This window comes from Chiroxiphia lanceolata, chromosome 20, assembly GCF_009829145.1.
Source record: "Chiroxiphia lanceolata isolate bChiLan1 chromosome 20, bChiLan1.pri, whole genome shotgun sequence".
NCBI classification, from domain to species: domain Eukaryota; kingdom Metazoa; phylum Chordata; class Aves; order Passeriformes; family Pipridae; genus Chiroxiphia; species Chiroxiphia lanceolata.
In genome coordinates, this window is record NC_045656.1 from 6,889,400 (window position 1) to 6,904,489 (window position 15,090).

Consider the following 15,090-nt stretch of genomic DNA (forward strand, 5'->3'; position numbering starts at 1 on the left):
CCCGAACGGCAGCGGCTCGGCCGCGGGCGGGGGGATCGCGGGGGGCGGTTGGCGGCGGGTGAACGGCCGTGTCCGTTGCCTCCAGCGGCAGATCCCAGGCCTTTCAGCACTGGGATAGCTCCGGAGCCATGGCTGGCATCTTGGAGGTGATCCTGGCCTTCAGGAAATACCTCATCATCGTCACGGTACTCGTTTTGCCTCTCGCTCTGCCTCTGGCGGTGCCTACCAAGGTAAGGACTTTTTGAATCCTGTTTAAAAGCCGAATCTCCACATCTCGGAGCTGCTCCTTGTAAGTGACACAGTGAACAGACCATCAGTCTTCTTGAAGAACACTCAGTGACATGCGATTTGTGACTTTTGCTTTGCATCTGACTGGTTTAGCAAAGGACTTTCTATGCTGAAGATTATAGGTGTGAATCCAAGTTACAATCTAAGGTCCAGTTTTAATCCCCCTTCAGATTTTCTAACAGTGTCCAATGCCCATCTTCTTTGACTTTTTTCCTTTTTTCTTTTCTTTTCTTTTTTTTTTTCCTGTTCTTATTCCAATCCTCCTTACTTACAAAAAGTTCTATTTCTTATCCAAGGTTAGGAAACTTTTAGCAAGTTCGGCAAAAACACCAGGAAGCACACACAGGGTGCAGAACTACCTCAGGCTAAAGCTAATTCTTTACGAGTTGCTTTCTATCGAAATGTTAGAAAAAAAATTAAAACCTAAAAAAAAAAAAAAAAACAAACCCAAAAAAACCCCCAAAAAAAAAAAACCGCCCAAACCTATTCACATCAATAAACCCCAACTCAATTTGGAATAGACACGGTTTAGCAGACAATGTTTAAGAGCCCCTTTCAGCACAGGGTGGCGAGCGGGCTCTGCAGCCCCAGGGACACGGTGGCCAGGAGCGGCGGGGGCTTGGCCGCGGGCGGGGGGATGGCGGGGGCGGGCGGTGTTTGACGGCGCCCGTTGACAGTGGGTCAACGGCCTTTCAGCACTGGGATAGCTCCGGAGCCATGGCTGGAGCCCGGGAGGTGATCCTGGCCTTCAGGAAATACCTCATCATCATCTCGGTACTCGTTTTGCCTCTTGCTCTGCCTCTGACGGTGCCTACCAAGGGAAGGACTTTTTGAATTCCACATCTCGGAGATGCTCCTTGTAAGTGACAGAGCGCAGACCGCACAGATTCTTTCTCAGAGAACCTTCATTTGTTGCTTGAAGATCTCTTTTGGTTTTTTCTTTCCCTGATCAGACACCTACAGATAGTGGGGCAGTATAAAAGCAATGATGGATGAACAGATACATCTGTGATTGCATCTTCTAAAAGAACATTCAGTGACGTGATTTGTGACTTTTGCTTTGTATCTGACTGATTTAGCAAAGGACTTTCTATGCTGAAGATTCACACTTAGGTGTGAACCTAAGTTCCAATCTAAGGTTCAATTTTAATCCCCCTTCTGATTTTCTAACAGTATCCAGTCCACATCTTCTTTTTCCTTGTTGTCACTGCCATGTAGAAGAGGCATTTTCCCTGGTCAGAGGGACAAGGCATTCTGACACATAAGGAAAAATACTATGTATTTCACTCTTGGTTTAGCATATTTCTGTAAGAATCTTCCCAAACAAGGATTTTAAATTTAAAATGAAGTTTTGAAGACACCTTGCTTAGGGTACCTTCAGAAAAAGTTAAGTACAAGCAGCTGCAGTAGTGAGACATTGATCATTTTGATCCCTGATCTGGGACATTGATCATTGACCATTTAAACAGAGCTCTGTGAGCCAGCAGCCTGCCAGCCTTCTGCTGCTTCTTCACTCTGGCATGTTTCTCACACTCCCCATCTCTTCATAGAGAAATATCTCATCTCTGGCCTTCAGGTCTCTTATTACAGCCCCAGGATCTTGAAATAACTCGTCCCAATCTACCTCTCCTGTCACTGCTCTTTGGACGTCCAGTCGTAGCTCTTTCCTCTGCTCTCTGCCTGTTGCCTGTCTCCTGATCCCTGCTGACTCCCAGTTTAGAGTCTCCTTCTCCAAGCTTCCTTCTGCACTTCACTAACTCTTCCCTGCCTGTCCCAAAGCTCTTTCTTCCTCACAGCTCTGAGTGTTATCAGAGACTTTGGAGCTCTGACCGGAGGACTGCGAGCGTGAATGATAGAGTGGCACTGGCTGGAGGTGCAATGTGGTAACTGTTCAGGCGTGGCCTCTTATTCCCTCACTATGCAAATAAAATAGTTTAAACTATTACTTAAAAGATTACTAGCAGGAAAAACAGAAAAAGTACCTTTTGTTTCAGTACACTTTCCATAGGCAAAAGAGTTCCTGAAGGTAAAAGAGATCTGGATCAAGCAGTCTTGGCTCAGTTCCTCTTTGAAAATTACTCTCTCACAGGATGGAATTTCATATTTTTCTATTCTGTTGAGCTATTTACCTGCCCTATAATGACATAGCACTGGACACCAAACTATCATAATTGAGAGCAAACAATGCTAATTTTAGCTTAAAGACAGACAAATGTCCTTACAGGAAAACTGACACTGTGAAAAGCCTTTTTCCCACTTTTACCAAGAGCCTTTTCACAGCAGGATGGAAGCCAATAACACTGTGCCTATGAGATATGTCCCAAAGCCCTGCTAGGGTCTCTCAAAAGGCACTCATTGATGTCTTTTAAGAACAAAAATGGATAAAAAGGATCATCAAAATGAAAAATTTCTTTCAGTGCTTGACGGGATGGATAATTAAGGTTCTTACTGCTCGCACTCAAAAATAAGGCTCAAAAAGGAATATTTTCATCTCTTCATGAATCTTTTCAGATCTCCTTCTCCAACCTGTCTGCTTTCCTCTAATCCCTGTATAAGCCAATGAATGCCAATATGTGCCATTGCCTTCTGGAAGGTGGAGTGTTCTGATCATGTCTCCTCTCCCCCTCTTGTCCCCCAGGAGGCCAGATGTGGTTATGTTATCATAGTGATGGCAGTTTTCTGGTGCACAGAAGCCCTGCCATTGGCTGTCACAGCTCTCCTGCCCATCCTGTTTTTCCCACTAATGAATATCATGGATGCAAACACAGTAAGAGATTTTACATCATACGTTATGTATTAATAGGCCAGCTTCTCTTATTTCTCAGAAAATAATAATATTAACATTAACAATAACAATAGTAAGAACAATAATTAGTATCAGTAGTATTACTAATACTACTTTTACTATTCCACTGCTGTTACACAGTAAACTGGCTGTCTTCTTCACGGAATAGAACTTGCACAAGCCCACAGTGAGCTCTGGGTGGAGCTGCTAATCTGAAATCAAATTCACTGTTCAGATGCAACCCACAGTTACTCTGTGCTAATGGTTTTGGAACAACCTCCCTCAGAAAATGCCTTCTCTCTTGGCTTCTTCTCACTATTTTCTCTCCCTTGTTCCACATTACAGGTCTGTCGGGAATATTTAAAGAACACCAATATGCTTTTTGTTGGGGGACTACTGGTGGCCATTGCCATTGAGAATTGGCACCTACACAGGCGTATGGCTCTGCGGGTCTTGCTTCTCACTGGTGTCAGACCAGCCCTGTGAGTAACAGTCATGAAAACACCATGGGATAAAGGACTTTATGTGACATATGTGAATCTGCAAATCACAGCCTACAAATGCTTTCCTGCAGTCCAAGGGAGTTAGTGCCTGAGCTAACCTTGCAGATGGGGATCCCGTGAAGTGTTACAGACCTGGTGTGCCTTTTTGGAATTCCAAATGGTTTTAGGTGGAGAAATAGCAACAAGAGAGTCAATGGTAGTAAGACACAGCTTCAGACAGTCAGGAAAGACCACAGATGAAACACAGAAAACATGGACTCTCTGCCTGCTACACTGATTGCCAAGAGAAGAGAAAACATGAGGATACTTGTTTGCAAAACAACAAGTGTTTTCCACACTAGAACTCTAAGCTATGCAGAGGCTACAGCACCCTATTTAATCTGTCTTAGCTCCTAACAAGAGGGACTCCTGAAGGAAATTACAAAGCAATAGAATAAAAATGCATACAAGATAAACCCCTTTCCATCTCATATATAATCTACATCTCATCTAAGGAATAATTTGGAGGCAAATCACAGAGTAATACTGAAAGGAGGATTAGAATTTTAGATGAGTAAGAAGAGAATCCTAAATAATAGAGATGGGATAAAATTACAGAAAAATAGAGATACTCATCCTTATGGCTTCAACTGATTGCCACTTGGGATCAAGTTCAGCTTCCAATTCCTCTTTAAAATATATTATAATGCATTAACATGTGTTATTGAGGTGGCATGTCTTCCTTGGAAGCATGCAGAATAAGCAGGACCTGACTAGGTAAATTGTTGGCTCCAAGCTACCAGGTTTCACTTTCCTGGTCATAAGAATATAAAAAATTGGTTGAAATTGAAAAAAAAAAATGAATGTAAAATCTCACCATTTCACTCCCAAAGTAGACCAGGGTAAGAGGAAGTGCTGGGTGGGAATTGCCGAGCATGTTCCAAACCCAGCATTTGTAGTTGAATCTTTGCAACAAAAACAGAGCATTGCAGTGCTGAGTTCTGATCCAGCTTTTCCAAACCTTCTCGTTCCAGACTTCTCATGGGATTCATGGTCGTGACTGCCTTCCTGTCAATGTGGATCAGCAACACGGCCACCACTGCCATGATGGTCCCCATAGCACAGGCAGTGCTGGAACAGCTGCACCAGTCAGAACTGCAGTCCAGTGGTGCTGGTGAAGTGCAGGAAGGGTCAACTCCAGAGGGGAAAGGTGAGTGGGTTCTGGGCAGCTTTCTCTTTGGGGTGATGGAGGATGACCTGATGCCTTCTTCACTGTCATAAGACTTGACAGTAAATTCTAAAAGAGGAACACACCTCAAGCACCCTGACTGCATTACACAGCATTGATGAGGCTCTTCCATGAGCCACACAAAACCACCATAAGATCTACTGACTAGACTGTAGCTGGAAATAGATCAAAAGATACAAAGAGATGATAAATAATCAATAAACAAAGAACAGGAATGCATTCTCCATTGGCTGAAGCCTTTCCATGAGGCTTGATATTTTTCTGTATCTTTGTCTTAGTTCAATTCTTGCCTCCTGTGGAACGGATCAGATAATATGGAATTCCCACAGGAAAAATTCTGGCCTATTTCAGGCCAGAAGGGTAGGGATTAAAATGATCTTTCTAATCCAAAGCTACACAATCAAGCAACACTATCTCTTTACCAGCTGTCTTACCCTCTCCTCATGTTTGAGATGACTCCAGTGTTTCTGTAAGTCCCAGTGCCAGCAGTCAGATGCTGGTACAGAACAAGTTGCCTTCAGCCCAGCTCCTCTGGTTCTCTTGTAACCCCCTGAATTCTTACCTTTCTCCCCTCTATGTGCAGTTCAGACATCACCCTAGTTCTCCAAGAAGTGTCAGCAAAATGGGAGAAGATCAAAAAATTAACAATGTCAGTCTTGAAAAGGGGAAATTTAGTTCCTTCAGCTTTGAGTCCATTGTGTCCTAGCCTTGAAATACTGAGCTGTGCAGGCACAATATCTTTTCCTGTCCAACCAAGCTTCTGCATCTCTTTTGTTCCTTGGGATCCAGGTAATGCTCATGTGCTGACGATCGAGGAAGACAAAAAGGGAAATGAAGCTCTGCTAGAGCAGAAACACTTGAAACTCTGCAAGGGAATGTCTCTCTCTATTTGTTATGCAGCCAGTATTGGAGGAATTGCAACACTGACCGGGACAGGACCAAATCTGGTACTGCAAGGACAAGTTGAAGAGTAAGTCTGGTTGAATGTGGGATTACAAACCCACTAAATTGCATCATCCTGTACAACTGACTTCCAGGCAGCACAGAGGAAAAAAATATCAGTTGGGTAACTTTGCTGGGAAGTGAGCTTCTCTTCCTTAATGGGCCTCACAGTAGCTCCCCTGTTCTAATTCATTAAGTAAATACAGAAGAGAATGTGGAATTATGGATGCTAACAGCTACCTGCATTTTACAGGCTCTATCCTAATAATGGTGGTGTCATCACCTTTGTCTCCTGGTTCTCCTTTGCCTTCCCCACCATGATTTTGTTACTGGTTTTGGCATGGATTTGGCTACAGATACTGTACTTGGGCTTTAAGTGAGTACCCTTCACCCTCTGCAGTCCAGCTGATGGGCATGGGCCTGTGATCAAGGACTCATTGCACAAGTGATCCTTTGTCTGTTAAAATACTGCACCTTTTTCTCTGAGGAATCTGATCAAATCCCAGATAAACACACTCTGTAGATGCAAATAGGAAGTTCTAACAGCATATGACCTGTTCTGTGGCATTGTTGTCATGTCCCAAGTGATTACTGTGCTTCAAAGCAGGAAATGCCTTTATGACAAGAGTTGCTTCAGACCTAGGGGATTAGTCTTGTGCTATTATTTCCAATGCTAATCACCCCCAATACCCAGCTTACATTACCTACCTGTTTAATACTTAGCCTATCAAGTTTTTATTATCCCCAACCTCCCTTGTTTTACATAGCAAGAGTGCTGTAATACCTGAAATGGTATTTTCATCTTCAAATTTCTCCTTTAAAATTCTCATTTTCTGTCATTTTAAAAAGCTTGGCAACTCTTTACTTCCTAGTGATCATATAGCCTTGTCAGTCACACTGACCTTGTCCTGCTCTAGTGGAAGGGATCCCTGCCCTTGGCAGGGGGTTGGAATGAGATGGTCTTCAAGGCCCCTTCCAACCCAAACCATTCTGTGATTCTACACTATTTTTCCCCATGTGCTCAGATAGCACAATTCTTTTTGTATTTAAATCATGAGCTTTTAGGGGCAGGAAGCTTCCTTCTGATCACCTTGGCAAGCCATGGTACAATGCAGTTAGTACCCAGCGCGGTTGCCGATGCTATGATTATTGACATTAAATATATAATAGTCACATATCTAAAAGATATTATGACTGAGTCTAAAATTTGAATTCTTAGCTGAGGCTATCTGGCAAATGTCTCTGATATTTCTTGTCCATTTTCTTCTAGTTTTAAGGAGAATTTTGGTTGTGCTGCAACTGCCGCAGACAAGACTAAGGAGAATGAGGCCTATGCTGTCATCCAGGAAGAGAGCAAGAAGTTGGGCAGGATGACATTTGCAGAAATAGCAGTTTTGTCCCTCTTCATACTCCTGGTAGTGCTCTGGTTTACGAGAGATCCTGGTTTTACTACAGGCTGGGCAACAAATCTTTTCAACAAAAAAAAAAGGTACTACCATTACTCCTCATTTTGAATAAAATTAAATATGCTGTATTTTATAAAAATGAAAACATAGCTGACTAAATATCTGATTGATCTGTTGCAGGTATGTCACTGATGGTACAGTTGCCATGTTCGTTGCAATTTTGTTGTTCATCATCCCTTCTGGTTTTTCCAATGCAAAAACAGGTGAGTTTACTGAAGCACCAAAAATCTACTGCCAAAATAGGTACATGAGAAGTTTCATGTTTGAGGTTTACAAAGGAATTTTCAAATATTAAATAAGATTTCAAACTGCTCTTCCTGCATAGCTACAGCTTCTGTTTAGGTTAGGCAAGGCACGTATCCCATAAAAGTTCTCTGCTTCTCATTATTTAACCAAGTAGGAAACTCTTATCCCAGCAATGTTCCTGCCTCTACTATACACATGTGTAAAAGCTTCTGAGGCTGAAATCTTCAGGAGAGAAAACAATAGAAACACACACAGTTCTGCAGATATCTTGCCACACTTTTTGCTCACCCTTCCCTAAATCGTACTGTGCTTTTGGAAGCAGCTGCAGATCATTCATTAGTGGTTTTGCAGGTCAAGTTTTAAAACCTTTGTTGGTGAGGCTTTTAGCATTTGCTTTGGGAGGTAATTCCAGATCTTGCTGACAGAAGGGTTTCCTGATATTCAGACTAAACTCATGTCCCACCAAGAAGTTCTCCTTTCTTTGGAGAATGTAATATGGCTTACAAAATCTTTTTGGATTTCAGATGGCAAGTCAAAGTTCCAAGCACCTCCACCTCTCCTGGACTGGAAAACAGTTCACCAGAAAATGCCGTGGAGTATTGTGTTTCTGCTGGGAGGTGGTTTTGCCTTAGCCAAAGGCAGTGAGGTAACATTCCTTGGCTTACCTGGGATCTGTGTCTTCCTGGTTGTTTTCCACCTTGCTCTTCATGCTGTCCCAGGACACAAGAGGGCACACTGGGAGCATCAAACGTGCCTTTCCTCAGCCTCTGGCAGTGGGACAGACCTCACCATCCTTAGGAGGAGTCCTGTGATTAGACCAAATCCTTATTGTTAGCTGTGCAATGGGATGGTACTACCAATCAGGACAACATGATTAACTGTGTTTCTGAAGAAGTGGATGATTAAGAAACTACCTCAACACGTTAAAGGTTCTTTAAATAAATATTAATTGATGTGGCAAGCGTGAGGAGATAAGGTACCCAGGATGGGTCTCTAAACTGTCTCAAACGAATGACTTATGGAAATAGGATTTAAATTAAACTGCTAGAAGACAAATTTAGAGCTTGCTAGAGAAACTTCAGGAGCAGATAAAATCATCAGACTGAAAGGATGTGCTGCTGTACTTCTGCAGGAATCTGCCAGGAGTCCAGTGCTACACATTATTTTTCAGTAACTATTTGAGTGATGGTAAATGATGATAAATACAGTTATGAAGCATACAGACAATAAAAAAAAACTGGAAAAGGCTTCAAGTGCCTGGAATACTAGTTTAGAATTCAAAGATCAAAATTAACTGTAAAAGTGTTTCTAGAAAACAAGGATGAAGCTCAGTTTGGGAAACAGGAGGAAATAATCAAGTATCAGAAATGTAAGATGTGGAAACAACAGGTTGAGTTTTAAAGTTGCTCATACACCTTATTCTTGTCAGTGTTTTAATATTACTACTGAGAAAAAAGCAAACAACTGGAAACTATAGGCAGGCTGATCATACATAAGACGTGTAAAATATAATCCTTCTCTCAGGACTAGGTCCTCAGTTACAGTAATTTATTCAGTTTTGGTTATCAGTCTTCAACAATACATGGCTGTATGAAGAAAGTTTAGAGGAAGGCAGTAAAAATGGGAAACATGCTTGTTAAAGGAAAGATTTAAGAAATTAGAATAATTTATTCTAGAATAAGTCATCAAATACAAAAAAACTGCAGTAGAAGGCCCAGAATGACAGGGACGATGTTGGGACTTTCCAGTGACTGAGAAGAATGGAGGGTGTGAAAAGCTTAAGATAATTATCAAGATCTCAGACAATGTGATGGAATCACATTAAATCACTAAAACATCTGCTAAGATATATGAAAGCATTTTAGAAAATTATTTCAAAGACCTTTGTTTACATTAAAAAGTGCCCGAAATATTAATCATGTACAACTAATGATCTGAGCTATCAATAATGCACCAAAATTTAGTATCTTCTTCTTTCAAATTCTTTGGAAGAGAAAGCAGGTTTATTTCTAGGTAACCTAACAAATGATCCTCTCTATGAACATTGGCTCCTACATGTTTCTCTGCAGAGAGCAGTTTGTATGAGAACTGCCATGACAAGGGAAGGTCGAATTGACATGAGAACTGTAACTGGACTGCAATGTGGTTATTTCCTCTCCAGCCTACTATCCTGACAGCCCTCTATTTTTTTTTGTTACAGAAATCTGGTCTCTCTACATGGTTAGGTACCAAACTGACCCCTCTGCAGCACGTCCCTCACTCAGCAATTGCTTTCCTAGTGTGTCTCCTCGTTGCCACTTTCACTGAGTGCACCAGCAACGTGGCCACCACCACCCTCTTCCTCCCTATTGTGGCTTCAATGGTAGGTTCCAGCATTTCAAAATGTTCCTATAAGAACAGTTTTCAACTCCTCTCCAAGCATACATCTGCTCAATTGACAAAATTAACTGGTTGCCATAGCCAAGCACTGGTTTGTGTGTCCAAACAGGGACTCAAGACTTACACAAATGTATATCTGTGTGAATATATCTCTGTATAAATACACTGTGCTTAGTTCAACCCTTCTAAAACCATTGCTGGGGAAGAGTGAAGGGATTAAATCCATTGGCATATTAGACTTTGCCTTCTGGCCTAAACAACCCCATGAGGTCACTGCCAGCTGTACTTGTTTTTTCCAATTTGTTCTGCATGGAGACAGCAGCAGCATTTGCTTCCCTGCAACATTCCATTACTGTATTTCACTCCGACCACTGGCCTTCCAGAAGTCTCTGAGGGTGATAGCATGACCTAATTCAGACTTTTTGCATTTCCACTGGAGATTCCTGTTGCTGGGGTACACATAGTTCTGCACCGTGAAAAGCTGGTTCCAGACAAAAAATGCAATAAGCTCCTCCACAATCTTTTGGCATAGGTCACACACTCCAGCAAACCCTTGAACTGATCCACTCACCCGCAGAGCTTAGGCTGCCCTGTCTCCTCTGATAATTTCATTTTGTTCTTAACCAGTTTGAAGCCACTCTACACTTTTTTCCCAGGGTTTAGAGGTGAATGCAAGCATCAGGAACACAAAGCCCTGACCACAAAATCAATTCTTGCATTTGTTGCATAAAGACATGGACTAAAAGTGTCTAAAGCAGCACCAAAACCTGAGTGGCTGCAGTGTTTGATGAAGAACGAGGTTTCTGACAGGGACAAATACAATCAGTTTTCTGACAAAAGGTTTCTCTGCAGTTTTGGGTATCAAAACCAGCTTCTTTGCTCTCTCCTCCTGCACAGGCTGAAGCCATTTGCCTCAACCCACTCTATGTCATGCTGCCCTGCACACTTTCTGCATCACTGGCGTTCATGCTCCCTGTGGCCACTCCTCCCAATGCCATTGTCTTCTCCTATGGACAACTCAAGGTTATTGATATGGTGAGCAAAATCATGTTCTTGTCACAATTTTCACCTCTAGATTTGGTCTTTCCTTTTTCTAATACTGGTCCTTCTGATGAGAGTGTTAGAAATCTCACTGTGCTGGGCTGATGTAAAATGGAAGGAAGACACACGAGTGCATTAATAAAGGGTCACACTCAGAGCCTCAGAAAGGTGCTATTGAGGTTTTAAAGAACAGCCAAGGCCTCTTGAAGATGTTCCAAGAAGAGCTGCCAATGAGAAACAGCAATGTCATAGTGCTTGAAAAGCCCACATGTAGAGCATAGAGGTGTCAAAGAGCCCTGTCATCTGGGCAGTCCTTCTGCAGGGATAGGGGACAGTCTGGCACATCTCACTGGGCTGCCCTGATGCCCTGAGAAATCCCTGTGTTAAAGACAGATGGACACAGATGCCATGTCTCTTGATAACTTTTCTAACTTGCAAGTGATCCAAGAAGAATTTCAAAGTAACATTAGGGATAAATGCCAGGTCAGAAGAGAAAGTTCTACATGAGTGAGTTCAAAGGATTTCAGGACTTCTAGTTAAGGAGTTTTATCCAATGGAAACTCATTTTCCCCCAGGACAAATTATATTTGTGAAGAAAACCAGCTAAAAATAATTTGATGGACTTGTAAAAAAAGGCCAAAGAGAATCTGTCAATACAAACAATCCCAACCAGCAAGAAAGGAAAGTGCTCAGTTCAACTAACAGTGCTTCTTTTTTTATAATTCTAGGCCAAAGCTGGATTTGTACTCAACATTCTGGGAGTTCTGACAATAACTCTTTCCATGAATACCTGGACCTCATCTTTCCTCCAGCTGCAATTTTTCCCAACTTGGGCAAACAAGACAGGCAAGTGCCCATGAGGTGGAGAGGCAAAGGGAGCAGTGACTGTTCCTGTTAGAGCTGCAGTGAGAGCAGGACTGCCCTCCTCGCCAGCTTTGCCAAGGCAGTGGTATAGAAACAGGTCTGTTCTGTGGAAAAGGGCAATCCACCCTCAAGTAAAACTGTTCTGTTGATAACAACAATAAAATTGTTTAACTGTGCTGTTTATCTGTCAATTTTGTCACCCCAGCAGTAAGATGAGGTAACCTTTTGGCTTTTCAGCTGTCCCAGGAACCTTTAGAATTTTTGTCACTGCAGGGGTATTTTCCCCAAGTGCTTTTCCACCCCACCTGTAAAGTTTGAAATCTGCAGCAAGAAAGAAGAGAGATGTATATATATTGATATGTATAAAGAAGGAGAGAGACTCTGTGTTCCTGATTTCATGCATGTATTGTCACAAGAAACACCTGTATATGTGTATATGTTCAAACTGTACATGACTATTATATACTGTTATGGGCATTGACAGCATTACAGACAAATCACATACTGTCAGCCCCTTCTATTTTTGAAATACATATATTTGCAGTCCCCTTGTTATGAATGTAAAATGCACCATAACTGAGGTTGGGTTCAGGCAGAGCAGTTATTCAACATGTGCCCCTGAGGTTTGCACTGAAATCTTTGCTCTGCTGCTGCCTGCCTAAATTTTGCACAAAGAATGTTGCTTTTCAGAAGTCCCACTCTGGTGGCATCCCCATACTGGTCCCATCAGACTAAACATGAGGGAATTTCACCCTAAATGAGTGTGTGCTCTTCAAAACCTTTCTTCTTTCTTTCTCAGTCCTGAATATTAGGAGACAAGGATATAGTGCAGCGTACATTTCACTTACAAAATGTCAGAATTCACTGACCTGCAGTAGTTTCTTTCCAGTTCCAGCTCTCCAGACAATTCTGGTGCCTGCTGGTCACTGATCCCTCTTGCACTGATGGTTTCACTGGCCAGTTGCTCCAGGAAATCACTGCCCTGGAAAGAACAGTCTGTTATTAACCCTTCAGTGGCTTTGACAGACAGGGTTTTGATGTATGATAGGGATCCAAGAGAATATCCACAGCACACACAGGACAGGCATTTATTCTCTGTTGCTAATGAGCTCCTGGCTATAATTGATTTCAAACACATAATGACTTGTTCAGGTCACTGCTAAACCACTCTCCTTTCCCTTGGCATTTACCTCTATCAAATAACATCCAAATCTCCCTAAATATTTTCATTAGCCTGCTCACCCTGTGTCTGAGGGCCTAAAAATGACAAAGCCAAGCAGATGATTTTCTGGGAGCCTCTCCCTTCTTCTCTCTTTGTCTGCAGCACCAGGGCAGCGTGCACAGCTTTTGTTTGCTTTTTGTTTTCTTTGAAACACTTGCACAGAGTTTACATGTCCTTCTAAATTGCTGCTTAGCTAAGCAGGAAAGGTGGAATTCTTATAACATTTCCCATCAGCCTCTCCTTCCAGCCCTTTAAAACTGTGTTATGATTCTTTGAAGTCTTTTCTATTAGTCTACATTATTCAGAGGCTGTGGTGTGTGTAAGTACCTGCAAGGAGCACAGGTGCAATCTTTATGCCAATCTCAAGAAGAAAGAAGAGAGACATCAAGTAGCACCAAGTGTCATGGGGCCAACCCATTAATGCTGGTTGTTCCATGTTCATTAGCATGGATGAGTGCAGAAAGGTTAGAGACTTACCAGAGAATATCTGCAGTGCAAGTTACTGAAGGGGTGTACAAATGTCCAACTTCCAGAAAAAATATGAGTGAAAAGCTGGAGGAAGAGGGGAGGGGAGGGGAGGGGAGGGGAGGGGAGGGGAGGGGAGGGGAGGGGAGGGAAAAAGGGAAGGGAAGGTTTGGGAAGGTTTGGGAAGGGAAGGTTTGGGAAGGGAAAAAGGGAAGGGAAAAAGGGAAGGGGAAAAGGGAAGGGGAAAAGGGAAGGGGAAAAGGGAAGGAAAAAAGGGAAGGGAAAAAGGGAAGGGGAAAAGGGAAGGGGAAAAGGGAAGGGAAAAAGGGAAGGGAAAAAGGGAAGGGGAAAAGGGAAGGGAAAAAGGGAAGGGAAAAAGGGAAGGGAAAAAGGGAAGGGAAAAAGGGAAGGCAAAAAGAGAAGGGGAAAAGGGAAGGGGAAAAGGGAAGGGAAAAAGGGAAGGGGAAAAAGGGAAGGGGAAAAAGGGAAGGGGAAAAGGGAAGGGAAAAAGGGAAGGGAAAAAGGGAAGGGAAGGGAAAAAGAGAAGAATACCATAAAGAGAACTGAAAATTTCACTACTAGTTTCCACCTTGAAGTGATGGTGGTACTGGGCAGTTTATTGCCTTGGGTGTGTCTGAGCTCAGGACCAGTCGAGGTACAGCTAAATATAGTGTGCTTGTGCAAAACTCAGTAACACTATTAAACATTTTCATAATTTTCTAAGCAAAGCAGGTAGAAAGTGTTTCTAAGCCCCATTATTACCCAGATCACCTTTGAAGGGTGGTTCCCCATTACGTTTCCAGATATTGCCCTCAAGGAGTGGCTCCATTTCCCATTGTGTGATCAAATTTCACAATCTGCTGTGAAACTGCCAGCTCAGCACCTGCTGTACTTAGGTGTGATTTCCAATGCAGCTCTTCATTTCGGAGTTGACACTAAGTTTGTTTTACATAGGAGTTGTGAGTGATAAATTTGGTAATGAGAAGGGGATGTCTGCCTTTTTGCCTGCCTGGTCTAAGAAGCAAGTGCTCTACAAAACCACAAAATACAGGTTTCCCACAGTATGTGCCAGTGAGTAAGTGGGTGACTCGCAGTCACCTCCTCCATTCTCCCTGGAGTTATGGTGCTGTCTTGCCTTGCCTTGCCCAGGCACACGAGCACACACACAACTTCTACAGGCACATACATGTACACCAAAGAGAATATGAAGGACTTACCCCGGTAAACACACACATTTCTACGACCACACCGTAAAACCAGATGAGTTTTAAGCAGGCTAATGAAAATCCGCTTCCACTTGGGAAAGGCACTTCATCATAAACACCTAGGCAGCAATTTGTAAAGTGGCACGTAAGTGATGCAAGGGGCACTGGAATCATAAACAGACTTAACAGGACACATGGCAATTTAAAAGCCAAACCAGGATAAAGCCAGCACATCTTTCTAATCCTCAAATTTGTTTGGAGAAACTAAAAATTTGCTCCCAGTCACTTAAAAGGTATTAAAATGAACTTTAAGGAAGTTTTTGTTGTATAGCACTGACCTATGAAATATGTCCAGATATTACCATTTAATTCCTAAACTTTCATTAATAATAAAAATAAATAAATAAAATCTACATTGAAGGACAACTTATCATAAAATGAACACAAAATAATTAA

General features: G+C 42.3%; 1 protein-coding gene across 1 annotated transcript; it reads left to right on the plus strand.

The window, feature by feature from the left end:
- Positions 1–45: 45 nt before the first annotated feature.
- Positions 46–11,918, plus strand: LOC116796591 (solute carrier family 13 member 2-like). Its single transcript, XM_032707314.1, has 12 exons — positions 46–230; positions 2,927–3,055; positions 3,419–3,555; positions 4,590–4,765; positions 5,594–5,774; positions 6,000–6,122; positions 7,017–7,235; positions 7,333–7,415; positions 7,983–8,104; positions 9,659–9,820; positions 10,735–10,872; positions 11,607–11,918. Exons 1-12 carry the CDS (start codon positions 129–131, stop codon positions 11,736–11,738), a joined length of 1,704 nt encoding a protein of 567 aa, XP_032563205.1. The 5' UTR covers positions 46–128; the 3' UTR covers positions 11,739–11,918.
- The last annotated feature ends 3,172 nt before the right edge of the window (positions 11,919–15,090 follow it).

Bases quoted from the DNA above. Each gene is read 5' to 3' on its own strand.
- LOC116796591 (XM_032707314.1), top strand. From the start codon at position 129: ATGGCTGGCATCTTGGAGGTGATCCTGGCCTTCAGGAAATACCTCATC. The intron at 6,123-7,016 runs GTGAGTACCCTT...ATTTTCTTCTAG, and splicing joins ATACTGTACTTGGGCTTTAA to TTTTAAGGAGAATTTTGGTT. The intron at 8,105-9,658 runs GTAACATTCCTT...TTTTTGTTACAG, and splicing joins CCTTAGCCAAAGGCAGTGAG to AAATCTGGTCTCTCTACATG.